At 35.9% G+C, this 18015-nt stretch overlaps 1 protein-coding gene across 2 annotated transcripts in view; it reads left to right on the top strand.

Annotated features, from left to right (window-relative positions):
• Ptp69D (Protein tyrosine phosphatase 69D) overlaps nucleotides 1–14745 on the top strand; it is a 42404-nt gene extending 27659 nt beyond the window's left edge. The window contains exons 1-12 of one of the 2 annotated variants that reach the window (XM_067791586.1): nucleotides 322–654; nucleotides 2615–2732; nucleotides 4336–6224; nucleotides 6283–6579; nucleotides 6750–6993; nucleotides 7059–7965; nucleotides 8078–8230; nucleotides 8310–8420; nucleotides 8515–8694; nucleotides 8765–9072; nucleotides 14029–14164; nucleotides 14235–14745. In XM_067791586.1, the coding sequence (XP_067647687.1) occupies nucleotides 519–654; nucleotides 2615–2732; nucleotides 4336–6224; nucleotides 6283–6579; nucleotides 6750–6993; nucleotides 7059–7965; nucleotides 8078–8230; nucleotides 8310–8420; nucleotides 8515–8694; nucleotides 8765–9072; nucleotides 14029–14164; nucleotides 14235–14321 (4566 nt within the window). In that variant the 5' untranslated portion in view covers nucleotides 322–518 and the 3' untranslated portion in view covers nucleotides 14322–14745. Of the gene's footprint in view, nucleotides 1–321; nucleotides 655–2614; nucleotides 2733–4335; nucleotides 6225–6282; nucleotides 6580–6749; nucleotides 6994–7058; nucleotides 7966–8077; nucleotides 8231–8309; nucleotides 8421–8514; nucleotides 8695–8764; nucleotides 9073–14028; nucleotides 14165–14234 lie in introns of those variants that run through there. The other variant, XM_067791587.1, reaches the window with a different exon arrangement.
• The last annotated feature ends 3270 nt before the right edge of the window (nucleotides 14746–18015 follow it).

Raw genomic sequence — 18015 nt, forward strand, 5'->3', positions numbered from 1 at the left:
GTGCGCCAACACCTTTAGCCCAAGCAAATTTCAAATTCTTCTTCTTATGATTTGCTTGGAACAAAGTTGAGTAGTTGGCTACTTTTCAATATCAGATGGTGCCAGTGTCGCTCATTCTACCAGTCTTCATAAAAATACGAGCAAACTACTCATAATGCACAAACGTGTTAAACTCATCTATATGAAAAACGGCGTATGTGTCGGAGCTATAATTTTTCTGGTGCCGAAATCTTGAGAACTCTGTGTTTCATAATCCAAAATGTGTGACAAATTCTTTCATTTTACGAGCAACAAATTGGAGTTTCATCGAATAAGAACATAAAACCCTGCCTTGTGCATTAGGAAGTGAAATTTTGTTTGTAGATCCGGCTAATATCGAACATTTCGCAGTTGTAATGTTACGCTTAGAATATTTTTATAAATAGTGCTTGTCATAAACAAATAGAGTTAAGGTTTTTTATTATTTATATTAATTAAGTGCAACGGCTGCCCATAGAAAACAACATACACACGATAAAATGTACGAAACAAGTTCTAGAATTGCTTTTCTTAGCAATTTGTGCCGCAGGCGGATGTTTTTGTTTTCAACTATAAAAATACTCATTTGCTTGATTTTATTTATGAATTACCAGTTAAATGGCGTACAATCTCAAGGTGGGTTTAAAATTAGCTTGCAATAAAAAATGAAGGAAAACGAATTTTTTGTTATAAGCTGCTCAAACGGGGTGGAGTATACATTAATATGTTGGGGTGTATATGGGGATGTATTACTGGTATATTTTTCTTTGTTGGATTTGGACGAATATAACCAGAGGATTGAATTAAATGTAAATAATAACAATATTCTAACAGTGAGTTTTTATATAAAGAAATAAAATATTGCAAAGAAAACAAGTAATAATTGTAAGAAAACAAAAGTATTTTCTAGTATGAGTGTACAATGACGACGCCCAACCAGTTGGTTAAGAGGAGGGGTGTGTCAATAGGGAACAGCCGGGAAATAACTATATACACAGTAGATTACAGACGAATCGTCTATGCGTATATACACAATTGCTTATTCTTTAAGAATTTGGAATTTAAGAATTACCTAATTGGAATATGTGCCATGGGTGGCGTAGGATTTTGTTTCAGTTTTATAGGATTTCTACAAAAAATATTTAAATGGTGTTATATGAACAGCAATAGAGGTCGTCATAGGCATAACCATGACTCTCACGGTTCACTTTTCACTGGCATAATTAAGAGCCAAGGAGTTGATAAGCGCAATTCAAACTTTTAAACCCAATTGTCAACCTTACCTAAGCGAGTACAAATGTCGATGTATCATCAAGACGTGGCTCTGGCGATCCCAAATTCCTCATGGAGCTAGGGGGTTGGCTGAGGGACGGCTGGTTGTGGCCTTAAAGGTGCAATGTGGTCATACTAAATGAGATGGTACGTTGTTGTTGTAGCAGTACTCCGTCCGTCGCTTCGGCGCTCCGTGCAGATGTTCCGTCTAGTATTTTAATGGTGACTGTTGCCGGGAGATAACAATCGACATCGATAATACTGCATAATTCCGAGGCATACATCAGTTATGACGAGTGATTAGTAGAACGTGTTTTTTGTTTGTCGAGAGAGGACTTTACTTGTTAAATGTCAGTCCAAGACAAATGTAATTACATAAACCTATAAGATTCGGAGGAACATCCCCCAGCGAGTTAGGGGTCAGAATATACCCGCGGTAGGTATGCCTGACGTAAGAGGCGACTAAAATACCAGATTCAAGGGGCTGTGTAGCGCGACCCATCAGGTTGCCAGCCCAATATATAGCTTCTCCAAACCCAATTGTCCATATCACCTATCCGCGGCGATTCCTGTTTCACTATCAGATGAGGCCCTGGCGAACCCAAGCTCTTCATGGAACTTGGGGGTAGGAAGGGAGGGATGGCCTGAAGGTTTAATTTGGCCTTATAAATCGTTCCCGAGATGGTCGGGCTAGCATCTTAATGGTGCTGTGTTACCGGAGCGTACGGGATCCTTATCCGGCAAAGGATCAACACATCGATAACACTCCCAAAGCCTTCGGGGATAAACCTTATCGCTACAACAACAACAACATCCGGAGGTACATACACCTCCGAGCCTCAGAAATTAGTGTATGGTATTTGGCAACACTCTCACTGCAGCATTACAACAACTATTTGTTGACTAATTCTAGCGCTCAAATTTAATTGGTTTCATAAGGAATAAATAATAAATTTCCGTTTAGACGAATAAAGGAAACATATTAATCTGATCAATCTCTACCTTACCTACCAAATAATTTTTAAATATCTTTATACAGTATATACATTATTGTTTAATAAGATTGCTTATCTTAAATGATTATTGATATATCGTTAGATTGGTTCACAAAGGCACAGTAGAAGCAAAAACATTTTATTTTAACATTCATCTCAAGGAGATATGTGATTTTCAAAGTGGCGTAACTCCTAAGTTATTGGCTAACACTTTCATGATTTTAATATATACCAAAAACTGTGAAAAATGCAGTTCCGAAAAGTCTGTTAGCTAGAGCTTTTGTGAAATAAACTAATGATATATATTTTGTATTTTCTTAATTTTTCAGTACTGATAGCCGTTGAGGTTGGCCATAATTTTACTATAACATGCAATACTACACAACAGTTTGTCAACAATGTCACATGGAAACACAACGATGAAATCATTTCGAATAAAAATAAGAGGTATCTTCAATTCTATATAATTTGTTAAATATATATGTAACTTTTCTTTTAATTTTCACGCAAAAAAAACTCTGCCTCTCATACATTCCGCAAAAGAATTCTTCTAAGTTTTTAAATGCCCTCTCTCTGAAAGTATTGGAACCTGCAATATGCATAAGTTATTATGGATTTTTGAACCAGTTCTTAGATTCTGGCTGTACGATAAACGTATATGAATAATTACTATATTGAATGTTTCTTTGTATGAATGAGAATATTATAAACTTTTTTTCGTTCGGCCGGCAGAGCTTTCAATGCAAGTGCAGCTATTTTTTTTTTTTTTTTTTTGCTTGATATGAATATTTGTACTTGTGCTATTTGGTGTTTGTGCCAAATGCAGCCTTGACTAAAAATGCGTTTTGTTCCTACGAAAGTTAATAAGATTTATAAAAATACTAATTAGAAATTAGTGAAATATTAAAATTGTATAGCTATATTTCCCTTCTTCAGGTTCTTATTAGAGTGTTTTGTGGATATTTTGAGAATGTTAATGAATTTGCTAAGAGCTTTTCAGGAGCTGTAAAAAGGAAAATTTTCTGAACTCAACGCTATATAAAACAAGAAATAATATAAAAATATATATAGTTTAAAGTTTTCTCTTATAGATTTCAGATATTTGGCATATTTGTATTTAAAAAAACTTCAATATTTATGTTAAAGCTATATAATTAAAGGTTTATACTATTCATTCACACGACCCAAAATCTTCTTTTTTGACACAATTTTCACTACTTTCGGACAGCTTAAGCCCTAGCGTCGAAGATTAAAAAAACTCTTAAAATCTCTCTAGTCAACTAGGTAACGTAATAACTAACCACGCTGAAGTTATGTTTTCTTATGTTATGATGCTATGTTTTCTTCATTGTTATATGTATTGTGTCTTATATCCAGTAGTCGACCGCTTTGTGTCTGTGTTGACTTTAACAAACAAATAAATAAATAAAAAAATGTTAAGTTATGTTTAGCTTTGTTCTGTTGTGTTTTGGGTCAATTGTGTTGTCTAAATATGTTATTTTAAGTCATATTATACTATGAAGTGTATGTTATGTTGGGTTATATATAGGTGTGCTTTTTTTTTTTTGCCAAGTTATTTTAATGCTAAGTAAAGTTAAATTGTTATTGGTATTTTTCTTACATAAAATCACGAACAGTTACACTGGCTCACAAAAAAATTGTTTTGTAGCTTTGACCAACTCAGATAACTGTCGTTATAACTTGAAAAATAATACAGAGGAATTTAGGCAGAGCTTCTCTTTCAGTTTTACTACTTTACACATTAAATGGAACCATAATTTAAGTTGAATCGGAAGCATGTTCAGCACTTCAGCACAGATGAACTTTCGCGGAGAAGTTTTTGTGGCAGAAGTGCACTCTGATTATTTGTCAAACCATTGCCGAGGGTTGACCCCTTTAAAAAAAACGATTTTCCGTCACCCTAGTGAGTTATAATCGGGGTTGCATGAGCTTTGTGAATCTGAAATTCGGACTCATCATGTGTAGAACCCAAACCATAGGAATCTTAATCATCAAATAAATTTTGAATTGTTCTTATTCTCTTCCTCAGAATAATCACAACATACACCAAGCCGTCTATTATCGAAACTATCAATGAAATCGAGGATGAAACGCGGAAACACAATTACGAAAATGCATTATTTATAACCGACGCACAATATGCCGATGCCGGTCTTTATTCATGCGAACCAACACGTAATGAGAGCGTAGCAAGCTTTACTGTACAAGTATTACAAACACCGCGCATTGTTGCAAGCAGCGAAGAGAAGGTGAAACAAAGAATTGGGCATGCTGTAGAACTCTATTGTCTAATAGAAGTGTTTCCACACAACGAAACATTTTATAGACAATTAAAATGGCTTAAAGATGAAAATTCCGCTGTTGAATTTTTAGACAAAGCCTCGAATCTCAGTTTAATAAACTCAACATATGTTAATCATACACTGAGTTTAACTGAAGTCTATAAAAAAGAGAATGGCACATATAGTTGTGTAGCATACAATACATTTGGCACAATTGTAATGAAAAAGGATATGGCCGTATTAGTCATGGATGTGCCACAAGTAAGCATAGATTATGTAAAAGCTGTAGGCGCTGATAAAATATATTTAAATTGGACTGTTAATGATGGAAATGATCCGGTACAAAAATTTTTTATACAGTATAAAGAAGAAGGTTCTACAACGTTAAAATATTATAATCATATAATTGGTGGACGTAATACCTCATATGTGTTGGAAAAATTCCAACCGAATACAAGTTACACGCTACGTATAACAGCTAAGAATAGTATTGGTAATGGCGCACCATTTCAATATCCATCACCTATACGTACATTAGAAAAGGATCCAATATTTATACCCAAAGTTGGTACAACAGGTAGTACGCCATCCACTATAACAATTGGTTGGGATGCACCACCAATTGATATAATGCCATACATACAATATTATGAATTAGTTGTTGCTGAAGCAGGTGAAACACCACGTATTGTTGAAGAGACTGTGTATCAACAAAATTCCAGAAATTTGCCATATATGTTTGATAATTTAAAAACCGCCACTGAATATGAATTTAAAGTTCGCGCGTGTAGTGATCTCACGAAACAATGTGGTCCTTGGTCGGAGATAGTGAATGGCACCACAATGGATGGTGTCGCTAGTGAACCTACCGATCTTTATATATCATGTGATCATAGAAATAATACACGTCATTCTATTGCGGTGCGTTGGCATATGCCTAAAATACCAAATGGTAAAGTAGTTTCATATCATATACAATTAGATGGTTATTCTACATATAAGCTTGATGGTAAGCTACGTAATGAAACATGGGGGCCCAAAATAAGACGAGTAGACGATCCACATCATAGCACCATCTACAATGGTGTTAATCCAAATACAAATTATACTGTCACAGTATCGGCAATTACACGGCATCGCAAAGTTGGTGTGCCTGCTACTGCACAATGTGCAATGCCTATTGCTGTGCCAGATGCTATTAGTCGTATAATGTGGACTAAAATAAAAACGCCTGATGATAGGTGTGTATTTAAGCTTTTTGTACCACGCATAAGCGAACGTAATGGTCCGATTTGCTGCTATCGCCTCTACCTAGTGCGCATGGGTAATAATAGAAATGAATTAGTTTCACCGGAAAAGCTAAACATTTCAACCTATCAAGAGGTGCATGCACCAAATAATACAGAAGGTGGTGCTTATTTGGCTGAAATGTTTTCAGATGAATATTTTCGTTCGGAAATATTTTTGGGCGATGGTAAGCGATTTTTTGAACATCAAGGTATTAGCGCGGCTGAAGCGGATAAAGCTTGCCGTCATTGCTTACGTGGCCGTCCATTTTTGCGCATACAACCACGTCAGGAATTAGTGACAACAACAAAAGCAGACGTGTTAGCACCAGCCGCAGAGAATGCTGTTGGTGAGTACACATTATTCTAGTGGAAAAGTTGTAATTAAAGATCGTTCGAATATTTTAGTTTCAACGCCTACTTTAGTCAAGACACCGCCTGAATTGTCGCAGCGGGAACAACTAAAGCAAAGCAATCTTACAGAGGCTGCATCAAAAATTTTAGATAAAAAAAGACGTCGACGTAGAAGACGCAATCCAAAAGTTGTTGCTGGTGTTAATAGCGAGATAAGTTTCGATAATTTAATGGTTAATGAAAATGAATCGCATACAAATGCAGTGCCGAGTTATCAACTGTCGTCGGATGAAATTTTTGATGGTGAAATCGATATGAATAGCAATTATACTGGATTTTTGGAAGTTATAGGTAATTAGACCAAATAGAAAGTATAAACTTTTTCAAAAATTATTTTACTTCATTATAATAATTTTTTTTTTTGTCAAGAAGTAAATATTAAGCTCAGATACATTTGAATGGCTTATGCACTTTTGAAATTTTATTCTAAAAACTATTTTTTTTATATTCCTTCATTATAGTACGCGATGGCGATGTTGTACTTACTGTATACAGTAGCTATTTTGAAATAATCACACCTGGTACTGTTCCAGAAAACTTCCAAGCCGAACAAGATTTATCAGTGGTGCTTAATATTGTTATACAAGCACTTGCCGTACTTATTGGTATTGTGTTGGTGCTCATTGTGGCCACATGCTTCTTACATCATTACAACACCAAAAATACGGTGCCTGGTGAAGAGATTAGCTTAAGAGACTCTTTAAGGTATGTGAAGAAAAGTATTACATATTTATATAATGATACATATTTGTCTTCTTGCTACTACTTAGTCGGGCCCTATTTCGTGGCCGTACTCCAAATCATCGACACTTTATTGGCTCAGGCAATGGAAAGGCATCCGATATTGGTCCCATACACAAAGCTGATTTATGTATGGCTTACCGTAATCGTCACAAAGATACTGATTATGGTTTTCTGCGCGAATATGAAATGTTACCGAATCGTTTTAGTGATCGTACAACTAAAAACTCTGATATGAAAGAGAATGCATCAAAAAATCGATATCCCGATATAAAAGCATATGATCAGACGCGTGTTAAATTATCACAATTGAATGGCATACAAGGCTCGGATTATATAAATGCTAATTTTGTTATAGGATATAAGGAACGTAAGAAATTCATTTGTGCTCAAGGTCCAATGGAGAGTACAGTGAATGATTTTTGGCGCATGATTTGGGAGCAACATCTAGAGATTATAGTAATGTTAACAAATTTAGAAGAATATAATAAATCGAAATGTGCAAAATATTGGCCAGAAAAGATAGCTGATGCAAAACAATTTGGCGAGATTGCAGTTAAATTTGTTGCAGAAAAGAAGTTGGGAGATTATTTGGTACGCAATTTGGATGTTACACGGCGTAACTCAGCGACAGCTGGCGGGAATGAGGATGATGACGAACGCCGGCAAATTACGCAATATCATTATTTAGTGTGGAAAGATTTCATGGCACCCGAGCATCCACATGGCATTATAAAATTTGTGCGACAAATAAATGCGGTCTATTCGGTGCAACGTGGTCCCATATTAGTACATTGCAGCGCTGGTGTTGGTCGTACTGGCACGCTTGTAGCATTAGATTCGCTTATACAACAATTGGAGGAGGAAGATCAAGTATCGATATTTAATACGGTTTGTGATTTGCGCCATCAACGTAATTTCCTTGTACAATCATTGGTGAGCATTTTTATTAATATACTTACAAAATTTTCAAATTTTTTTGTTTTGGTTTTCAAAGAGCAACTTTTTAGGAAAATCCTTTAAGAATTACATTATCTTAATTTTTCAGAAACAATACATTTTTCTCTATCGCTCTTTGCTTGATATCGCACAATTCGGCAATACAGAGCTGTCGGCAATTTTGTTATCCAGTAAAATTGATAACTTAAAACAGAAGTTAAACGATGGCAAGGATAAAAGCAAATTGGAAATTGAGTTTGAGGTAAAGTGTTTACACAATCAAAATTAGCATTTTATTTTAAGGAATTATTTTTTTTGCTTGTTTTTTATTTTTATTTTAGAAACTTCTTGCTATAACTGATGAGACTGCAAAATCCTCGGCGGTTGGCAGCAATGAGGAAAATATGTCGAAAAATCGTAGTGAGCTAGTCATACCTTACGATCGTAATCGGGTATGAGCTGATATTTAATAGATTCTATCCGCCTTCTTTCCCATCAATACTATGCATATATAAATTATTATATTTTCGTTTGTTTTCCTTTAAGGTAATACTTACACCCATGCCAATGAAAGATAACTCCACCTATATAAATGCCTCTTTTATTGAGGGTTATGATAATTCAGAAGCATTTATAATTACACAAGATCCCATGGAAAATACGATTGGTGATTTTTGGCGTATGATATCTGAACAAAGTATAACTACTCTCGTGATGATATCCGAGGTATTTTTTTTTTATAAATTAAAATCTTAATTTTTATTTAGCAATATAAAATATGTACTTTGAATATCAGATTGGTGATGGTGCCAGAAAATGTCCACGTTATTGGGCAGATGATGAAATACATTATGATCATATACTTGTAAAATATATGCAGAGCGAAAGTTGTCCATACTATACACGTCGTGAATTTAATGTAACAAATTGTAAAATTGATGATACAATTAAAGTTACACAGTTTCAATATAATGGTTGGCCAACTGTGGATGGTGAGGTACCAGAAGTTTGTCGTGGTATCATAGAGCTCGTCGATCAAGCTTTAAATCATCATAATCGAGATAAAAGTATTGGTTGTAAATCGCCATTGACTGTACATTGCAGGTAAATTAAAAATCAATTTTTTTATGTTTTATTTGTTCTCGCGCCGCGTACGGACGTGTTTTTAATCGCTCTCATATTTTCACGTATTCTTATATTTTCTTTTACTTTAAATTGCCAAAATAGATGAATTTTGTGGAAAGTGTAATAAACAATTTTCCAGAACTGGTGACAATAGTCTAGTGCCGTGTAATGGGTTCGGCAAGAGGATTTTCCACAGAGCCTGTAGTGAGGGTATATCGGACTATGAAGTAAAGCTAATCAAGGCTAACCCTCATTTGTTTTACTTGTGTGAAAAGTGTGTGAACATGCCGGACAAGCTATCTAATATTTTGAACGCTATTCTTGTGGCTCAAAAACAAGGTTTTGACATAATTTCTAATGCTGTGTCTAAAAAATTCGATGATTTAAAAAATCATATAATGGACTCTTTGAAGTCATCCAACAACAACTTAAATGTTGCTGAGTCATATGGTTGTCCGAATGTCAGAAATAGTGCGCTATTTATTTCTGCTCTCCCCATGGCATCCTATAACAACAACTTAATACAAACAACCTAATGGATTTTCCCGCTACCCCGCTTGGCACGGAGTTCTCTAATTCCCCTATCGATAATCTGAGAGCTAATGCTTCATCACCTGCACCTACTACTACTCTTACATCTATACCTGCTGCTATTATTACTCAGCCGCAAACATCGAATATTCTCTCTACTAGTTCTACTACAAAGACAACTTCTACTTCGCCTGCATCTACATCTACAACTACATCTAAAAACGCCTCATCTTCTAAAGTCTCTCATTCGTCTAAAACTACATCTACATCTGGAAATACATCAACATCAATTAGTTCCAATTCTACATCTAAAACTAAATCTACTGCATCCACATCTAAATCAACTAAAGCTAACAATCATAAAAATAATTCAAATGTGCCTTCTGATAATTCCAATAAGTCTGATGCTCAAATGGTTGTCAACAATGTGAAAAATACTAGTGCAGTGTCGCGCTCTGCTGGGACTGTATCGTATGCAGATGCTGCAGCTAGCGCAGTTAATGCAAATGTGCCATCTGTTCAGGCATGCTTAACCAACGAAACGATATCATTTCGTTACGATAATCAACGTTAATAAACGAAACGAAGTCATTTCGTTTCGTTTATTAACGTTAAGATCGTCAAATTAACGAAATGATTTCGTTTCGTTTTCTGCCATATCAAAACGAAATCAAATCGTTTATGTTGATTATTAATTTCAAACTATGCTGGCAAAGCTGATTGATGGCGGAGTCATTAAAGGTGAAAGCATTATCCAAGCTGATTGCAACTTTTCTCATGAATTTTGACAGTACGAACATTTCTCAGAGTATTTTTGACATTACCACCAACGAATTACACAAACAAATTACATAGAGTTTGTGTGTGTATGTGCGCTCGTTGTTGCCACCTTACGGCTTCACCATGGCTATAGCATTGCCAGCACAATTCAAACATAAAGTATCACGTTTTCGTTAACGTTTTTAACGTTAACGAAAGCTTTTCGTTTCGGTTAAAAACGAGATACAATTTATCTTGATAATTTCTTTATCGATAATATTTCGAAGTGTTTCAATGGAAACGGTGGAAATTTTTTGATAAACGATTAGCTTAACGTTAAGGTGCATCCCTGCATCTGTTGATGTTTCTGACAGACAACGAAAGAGTGCATCAAAAGAAATTACGCAAAAATCGCGTGTTGTTAGTGGTAACAATGACAATGCTGAGTTAGATGTATTTGTGCGGTATAAATGGATTCATTTGTCCTCATTTAAGCCATCGGTCACTGAGGAGAGTATTGCTAAATACATCTCTTTGGCATTGCTGCTTCTAATGTCGCTTGTTTTAAGTTAGTAAAGAGAGATGTCGACATTAACACTTTAATGAGAGTCGCTTTTAAAGTTCGAGTGATTGAAAGTGAATATAGCAAACTTTTCAATGCTTCTCTTCGAAAAGATGTAGAAATTCCCGCGGAGTCATAGATTTGTCTGACACCTTTCATAATGGCCTCAACGTCTATTATCAGAATGTTAGGGGTCTAAATACTAAACTAGTTGATCTTTTTCTCCGTAGTCATAAACTCTGTTATGACGTTTTGGTTTTTACTGAGACATGGTTGAAACCAACTGTGTTTAACTCTGAGATATTAGCAGATTCTTATGAGATCTTTAGGAAAGATCGACGAAACAGAGTTGGCGGAGTGTTAATCGCCGTACACACCAGGTTCTCTGCTGAGGAAGTGTACTTCGATGATTCTTCTGATGTTGAAATCCTCTGCGTGCGAGTTAAACTTTTATCTACTTATAAATATTTTGTTGCGTCTTATATTCCGCCCAGTCAGATATTTCTGTATACTTAAAACATTCTTCCCTATTGAAATTTATATTTGCTATGTCAAGGTCTGTTGATTCTGTCTTAGTGGCTGGCGATTTTAATCTGCCCTTTTTGTCGTGGAATTTTATTGACGGAATGCTAGTTCCCACTGCTTGTAATGTTGTATTCTACGAGTTTTTAAATGACCTTGCAGACTTTATCAACTTAGCAGAATTCATAATAAATTTGGCAAATATCTTGATTTGATTTTTTCAGACGACACATCGAATTGTTCTGTTACTCGATGTGATCCAGTGGTATTGCCTGAGGATGTTTAACATCCAGCACTTTCAATTTACCTGGATTGTCTTAGCTTACCCGTGCGGTATACTACCGATCCGAATGCGTCTTCCCGCCGGTTTTTGTTTAGAAAGGCCAATTGGTCTTTACTAATCGACGAAGTCTCTAAAATAAAGTGGCCTGAGTACGACGGAGATATTGAAGCGAGCTCCGTCCATTTCACCAACGTTTTACATGCGATATTCCTCAAATGTGTGCCTTTTTCCAAAACCTCCTCAGCATCTCCAGCTACTGCTTGGATCTCTAGAGAACTTAATTATCTAAAAAACAAAAACACGCTTCTTCAAGCGTTTCAAATTATCTGGCTCTAATAGTGACTATGCTGCATACTCCATCTTGCGCCTTAAGTACAGATAAGATGCTATAAGAATTATCTGATGAAGATTAAGCATCGGATCTCTTCCAATCCAAAAACATTTTATTCCTTCGTCAACTCTAAAAGAAAAATTAAAGGGTTTCCTTCTGTAATGAAGTATAACGATCGGATAATAATCAATAGTTACTTATGCGCGGGTGGCTTGGAATCACGTCCTTTCCAATCTCCCACACATCACAGCCCTACTCATTGTGTGTTAAATATACATTAGCTGCTGTAAATCACGTCCGTTCCGACAGCACTAATAATCAATAGTTACTTTGGGCGGTTGGCTTGGAATCACGTCCTTTCCAACCTCCCACACATCGCAGCCCTACTATTGTGTGTTAAATATACATCAGCTGCTCGAAATCACGTCCATTCCGACAGCACTGATAATCAATTCCGTTGCTCGGCATCACAGTCCATCCCGACAACTGATTCAATAATATATGTATATACATATTTTATAATATAATTTTGCTCACTATGTATGCTTGTTAATTTTACACTGTAATCCGCATTTATATTCATTCATTCATTCATATTTAGTCTGATTGATTGTAAAATTTGTAGACTAACAAATAAATAAATAAATAAATAAATATGTTACTAGCTTATTCCCGTGAGTTCCACCCCACGTTTCTATAAAAATATGCAAAATAAATAACATAAATTTTAAAGTCATTTTAAGGATGTGTATTTGCGAATTTAGGTACTGCTGAAACCATAGGATATACAATATTTTTTGTAAATTATTTGGAGTATAAATAAAAAGATTTTTTGATGAGCCAACTCTGGAGTAGGCTACCTATAATTGGCCATGGGTTAAACATGAGTTGGTAAGATTGACTCCTACTACAGCTAATGACTGTCCTTGAGCTTTATTGATAGCATTGTGAAAGCCAACCTAATAGGAAATTTGAGGCGTTTGAAATTTAAAGGCATATCTGTCGGTATTAATTGAATCCTTGGTATGAAAACTTTGTTGTTTTCGAAATTTCCCGATCAAATCATTGCTTCAATGACATTGGACATTTTTTTATGATAAACTTTGTCGCATTACATAAGCGCGGAGGATCCAAATTACGAAGCATAATATTATGCACCCTTTTTTAAGGACCAATCGATGAGAAGGAATTCGTGGTCGCTCCAAGGAGTTAAGAAACTCAACCGGACAATGCACAGCTTGCGATTCATCCACGACTGTGTCAATGGATTGATAAGTAGTATCGTTTGTTTGAATTTTATATAGATATAGAAGATGTAGACAGACTGAAATTAACAAAAAATTTTAACGGCGGCAGATTACTAAACGTCCAAACGGAATAACAGCCAAACTCAAGTCTGTAGTTAAACTTTAGCTGTTAAAAAACGCAAGTTTGTACGGCAGCCATAGTTCTCAAAACTTCCCATTTGTAGGGAAGGTGCCACGCCTGCTTTTCCACAATTCTACATTTTACTGGAGGTGTTAGAACTTAACGTCATATAGCTCCTTACCAATTTTTATTATCCTACCATTACTACATCCAGAGATATAAGGTGTGATATATTCCATTTGTATGGGAGGTGCCACGCCCCCTTCTCCCTCACCCCTATATTTTCTTGGTGGTATTAGGCATTGACCTCCTATAACTCCTTACTGAATTTCAATGTTCTAGCATGAATACATTCAGAGTTATGCAGTATCAAAAATTCCATTTGTATGGCAGGTGCCACGCCCCTTTTATATATGGAAATTATTTTTAGCCTATGACATTCTCTGGAAGGTTTCAAGTGGGTTGTGCAAATTTGGTTGTGATCGGTCGATCCGTTTAGCACGCAACCCGATCTATACCTACATACATAATTTGAATTTTATATATATATAGATAGATGTATATTTTTATTTTTTACAGTTTGGGCACAGACAGGAGCTCAATATTCGTGACAATGTGCATATTAGTGCAGCAATTGCGTACCGAGAAGAACATTGATATTTGTTCTACAGCTAGAAAAATACGATCTCAGCGGCCAAGGCTATTAAATTCATTTGTAAGTGTATCTAATTTGAATTTTGAAAATGAATTTTTCTTTTAACGTATGCTTTTTGGTAATGTCACAGGCACAATACGAGTTCCTACATCGCGCCATAGCCAACTACGCAGATTTGCACAAATTGTCGACAGAAACTGCGTCTTCTGAGTGTTAATAATTTAAGATACATTTACATTAATTAATATTTATATATATAAAAAAGCAAGTGAATATTTTATAAGTTTACATCACACATACACATACATACAAACACACACACTCATTCATAGTACATTACTGATTAGTCATATACATACATTTAAATTAAACGAATCTATATATATATATAAATATAAATGTATATTTAAGCACAAAATAAGTATTTGTAATTGCATAATAACCATATTCATTTATTGTGTAAAACTTCGCGAACCCAACCACAACAAAACAAATTTAAAATAATACAAACTATTAATGTTTATAAAGTGAATTATGTATAAGTTTTTTCTACCTAAGTTTATTTAGCAGACTACCAAAGGACAGCCCATAAATAAAAAAAATATTTTAGATAAAACCAAGTCGTGCTAGAACTTTTAAAATTATTGTGTTTTTAATTGAAAACCTTGCATGATTTTTTTTCTACTATCCCGACTATCTCGGAAGTATATTTGCCGTCGTATTTGGTAAGTGAAAGTACAATTGCGAAAATAACCGAACCGAAATGTACCTTTTTTCTGCAAATGCTATATCGCATGAACTTTGGTGTGATATGATTTGGTGTCATAAGAACAACTAGGGGCGATGTGATCTGATTTTATTATACAAACATTTAAGAACTGAATAAAAAAACTTGATGTCCAAACCATAGTGGGACGCATTAAAGTAAGATAAAACCAATGTCGTAAATTCTATAAGCGAACATGATACGTAGCAGAGTAAATAGATCACATCACATCAGGAAATGAACCACTTAGTAAATCAGTTCTCACACTGGTACATATTACACCACACTCGTCATGGCAAAAATTGGAGTTAATTGGTACACAAATGACCCAGCACCTAAATTGTCCTATATCTCTGGAACCAAGCAAGATTTCCAGAACTTTGTTGACATGATATAGCACCTACTTGTAGATTGATCCACAATATCTTTCAGGATGTATCATTAACGGTTCAGGCGCCATGTGAGATGTCCGGCTTATCGACTGACGACTAAATCGATTATTGCGTATATCTCTTGAACCAAGCAAAATTTCAAATTTGGGTTAATCGGTTGATCGATAACTACTGTCGATTTGCGTATATCTCTTCAAAGAAAATGAAATTTTGATATTCACAATAATCGGTTTAGTCACGTAGCGCTTAGAAATTTTGCCAGGATTCCATCAGCGTCAATCGCATTTGAGCGCATTTTACAAACACATCTTGCAACATCAATCTCTGAGGCGGCACGATTTTCAAATTGAAGCGAAACGCCTTTACAGAAAAAAAAGAAACAGAAAGACGTGAGTACAAGGAGCTTGAACTGCTGGCCAATAGGAATAACGCCAGCTATTTTCACCAAAAATTCGACGACAGGCGGAATGTTTTAGGTCCGGGGCAAACACTTATAAGTACGAAAACGGCGACTTTGTAACCGGTGTCCCGAAAGTACTTAGATTATGGAGGAAATACTTATCTGCCATCCTCAATGGAAACAGCAATGTAGCGCCCAGGAATGGTGAACCCGAGCACGCAATCGATGATGATGAAATTATTGTTCTCCACCCGATAATGACGACGTCAGAATAGCAATAACCAGATTAAAAAACAACGCGGCGAGCGCTGATGGATTGTTTGCGGAGCTATTCAAATATGGTGGCAAGGAGTTTGTAAGGCGCCTGCATCAGCTTCTTTGCAAAATATGGTCGGACAAGTGCATGCCTGATAATTGGGGTCTGAGCCTTCTTTACCCAGTCAAAAAGCAGGAGATATTGCAAACTGCGTCAACTATCGCAGAATCAGCATTCCTAATATCGCATATAAGGTCCTATCAAGTGTATTGTTCGAAAGATTGAAACCCATCGTGAATCGACTAATTGGATCTTATCAAAGTGGCGTTAGACCTGGTAAATCTATCATCGACCTGATTTTCACTTTGCGCCAAATCTTGGGAAAAACCACGTAAAAAGAATTGACACACATAACCTATTCTTCGATTTGAAGGCTGCCTTCGATAGTATGAAAAGGAGCTGCCTTTACGGCTGCGCAAAATGACGTTGCATTTGACGATCAGTTCAGTCCAAATTGGGAGGGAACTCTTCGAACCGTCCGAAACTAAACAGGGTGACCCCCTATCGTGCAATTTCTTTAATTTGACGCTGGAGAAAATAATACAAGCTGCAGAACTTAACCTCTCTGAAACAATATTCTATAAAAGCGTGCCGTTACTGGCGTATTGTGACGACATTGACATCATCGGCCTAAAGACTGAACCGTAAGTTCTGCTTACACCAAACTGGAAAAAGAGGCGGAAAATATTGGTTTATGACAAGGATGGGTTTGGTGGTGAATATAGACAAAGCGAGGTACCTGCTGTCGTCGACCAAAGAAAGTATTTTTATAGGAACCAGCCTATGGAAGCAGAGGAAGGTGGCTGACCCCACTCCGCTGGAAAGACTATGCGGAAAACGATTTAAATTCCCTTGGTGTGACCCACTCGTCCCAGTTAACCCAACGAGGAAACGTCTGGCACGCCTTGTTGGATAGCCATAACCGTTTAAACGGTTAAACGATAATGTAGTAAGTATTGGTGAGGTACTACGATTTACAAAAGCATCATTAATCTCATTAGGATTAAGCGAATCATTCGGACTAACTTTAACATACACACGAAGATTCTTTAAATTACGTCACAGCACATTATTGGGCTGCTCACTCAAGCGAGCGACAGTCAGGAAAATTATACAAAAATATACGAAATATATGGTCAGCCTAATTCACAAAGGCCTAACCAACAAATTTAAAGTATTGCAAGAGAAGCAAACAAAATAATTTTTTCCATTCACTACATACAGAAAAGGCTTAAAACTGGCATAATTCTGTTTTTTTATACTCAGCTGAGCAGAGCTCACAGATGATATTAATTTTGTTCGCATAACGGTAATCCGTAACGGCATAAGCTAATCGGGATAGATAGAATTTTCCTTTTTCCATAGGCTAATCCGATCTAACCGCTGATTAGTGCAAATGAAACATTCCACTATTTTTCCCGACGTTTCGCTAAAACTTTTTTAGCATCTTCAGGGGCATTTCCATTTTATTTTCTGATATGAATATGGGAAAGTCGCTTCTGTAAAACGTCCTTAGAATCCTTGATAAAAAGGACCATCGCTTGGTAGATCTTTCTCTGCACCACTGTTACTAGGATTTCTTCTACTTTGCGTTGCCCAGAAGTTCTTGAAACCCCATCCCAAATGTTGCGAAAGCAATTTTTCGAATAAACTCATATTCAACTATCCAAGCAATTTGTCGAATAAACTCATATTCAACTATCCAAGCCGGCAAATTGCTTTCGCAACATTTGGGATGGGATTTCAAGAACTACTGGGCAACGCAAAGTAGAAGAAATACTAGTAACAGTAGTGCAGAGAATGATCTACAAAGCGGTGGTCTATTTATCAAGGATTCTAAGGACGTTTTACAGGAGCGACTTTCCCATATTCATATCAGAAAATAAAATGGAAATGCCCCTGAAGATGCTAAAAAAGTTTTAGCGAAACGTCGGGAAAAATAGTGGAATGTTTCATTTGCACTAATCAGCGGTTAGATCGGATTAACCTATGGAAAAAGGAAAATTCAACTAAAAATACATATATAAATTTTTTAAC

Source organism: Eurosta solidaginis, chromosome 5 (genome assembly GCF_040869045.1).
Source record: "Eurosta solidaginis isolate ZX-2024a chromosome 5, ASM4086904v1, whole genome shotgun sequence".
Lineage (NCBI taxonomy): Eukaryota > Metazoa > Arthropoda > Insecta > Diptera > Tephritidae > Eurosta > Eurosta solidaginis.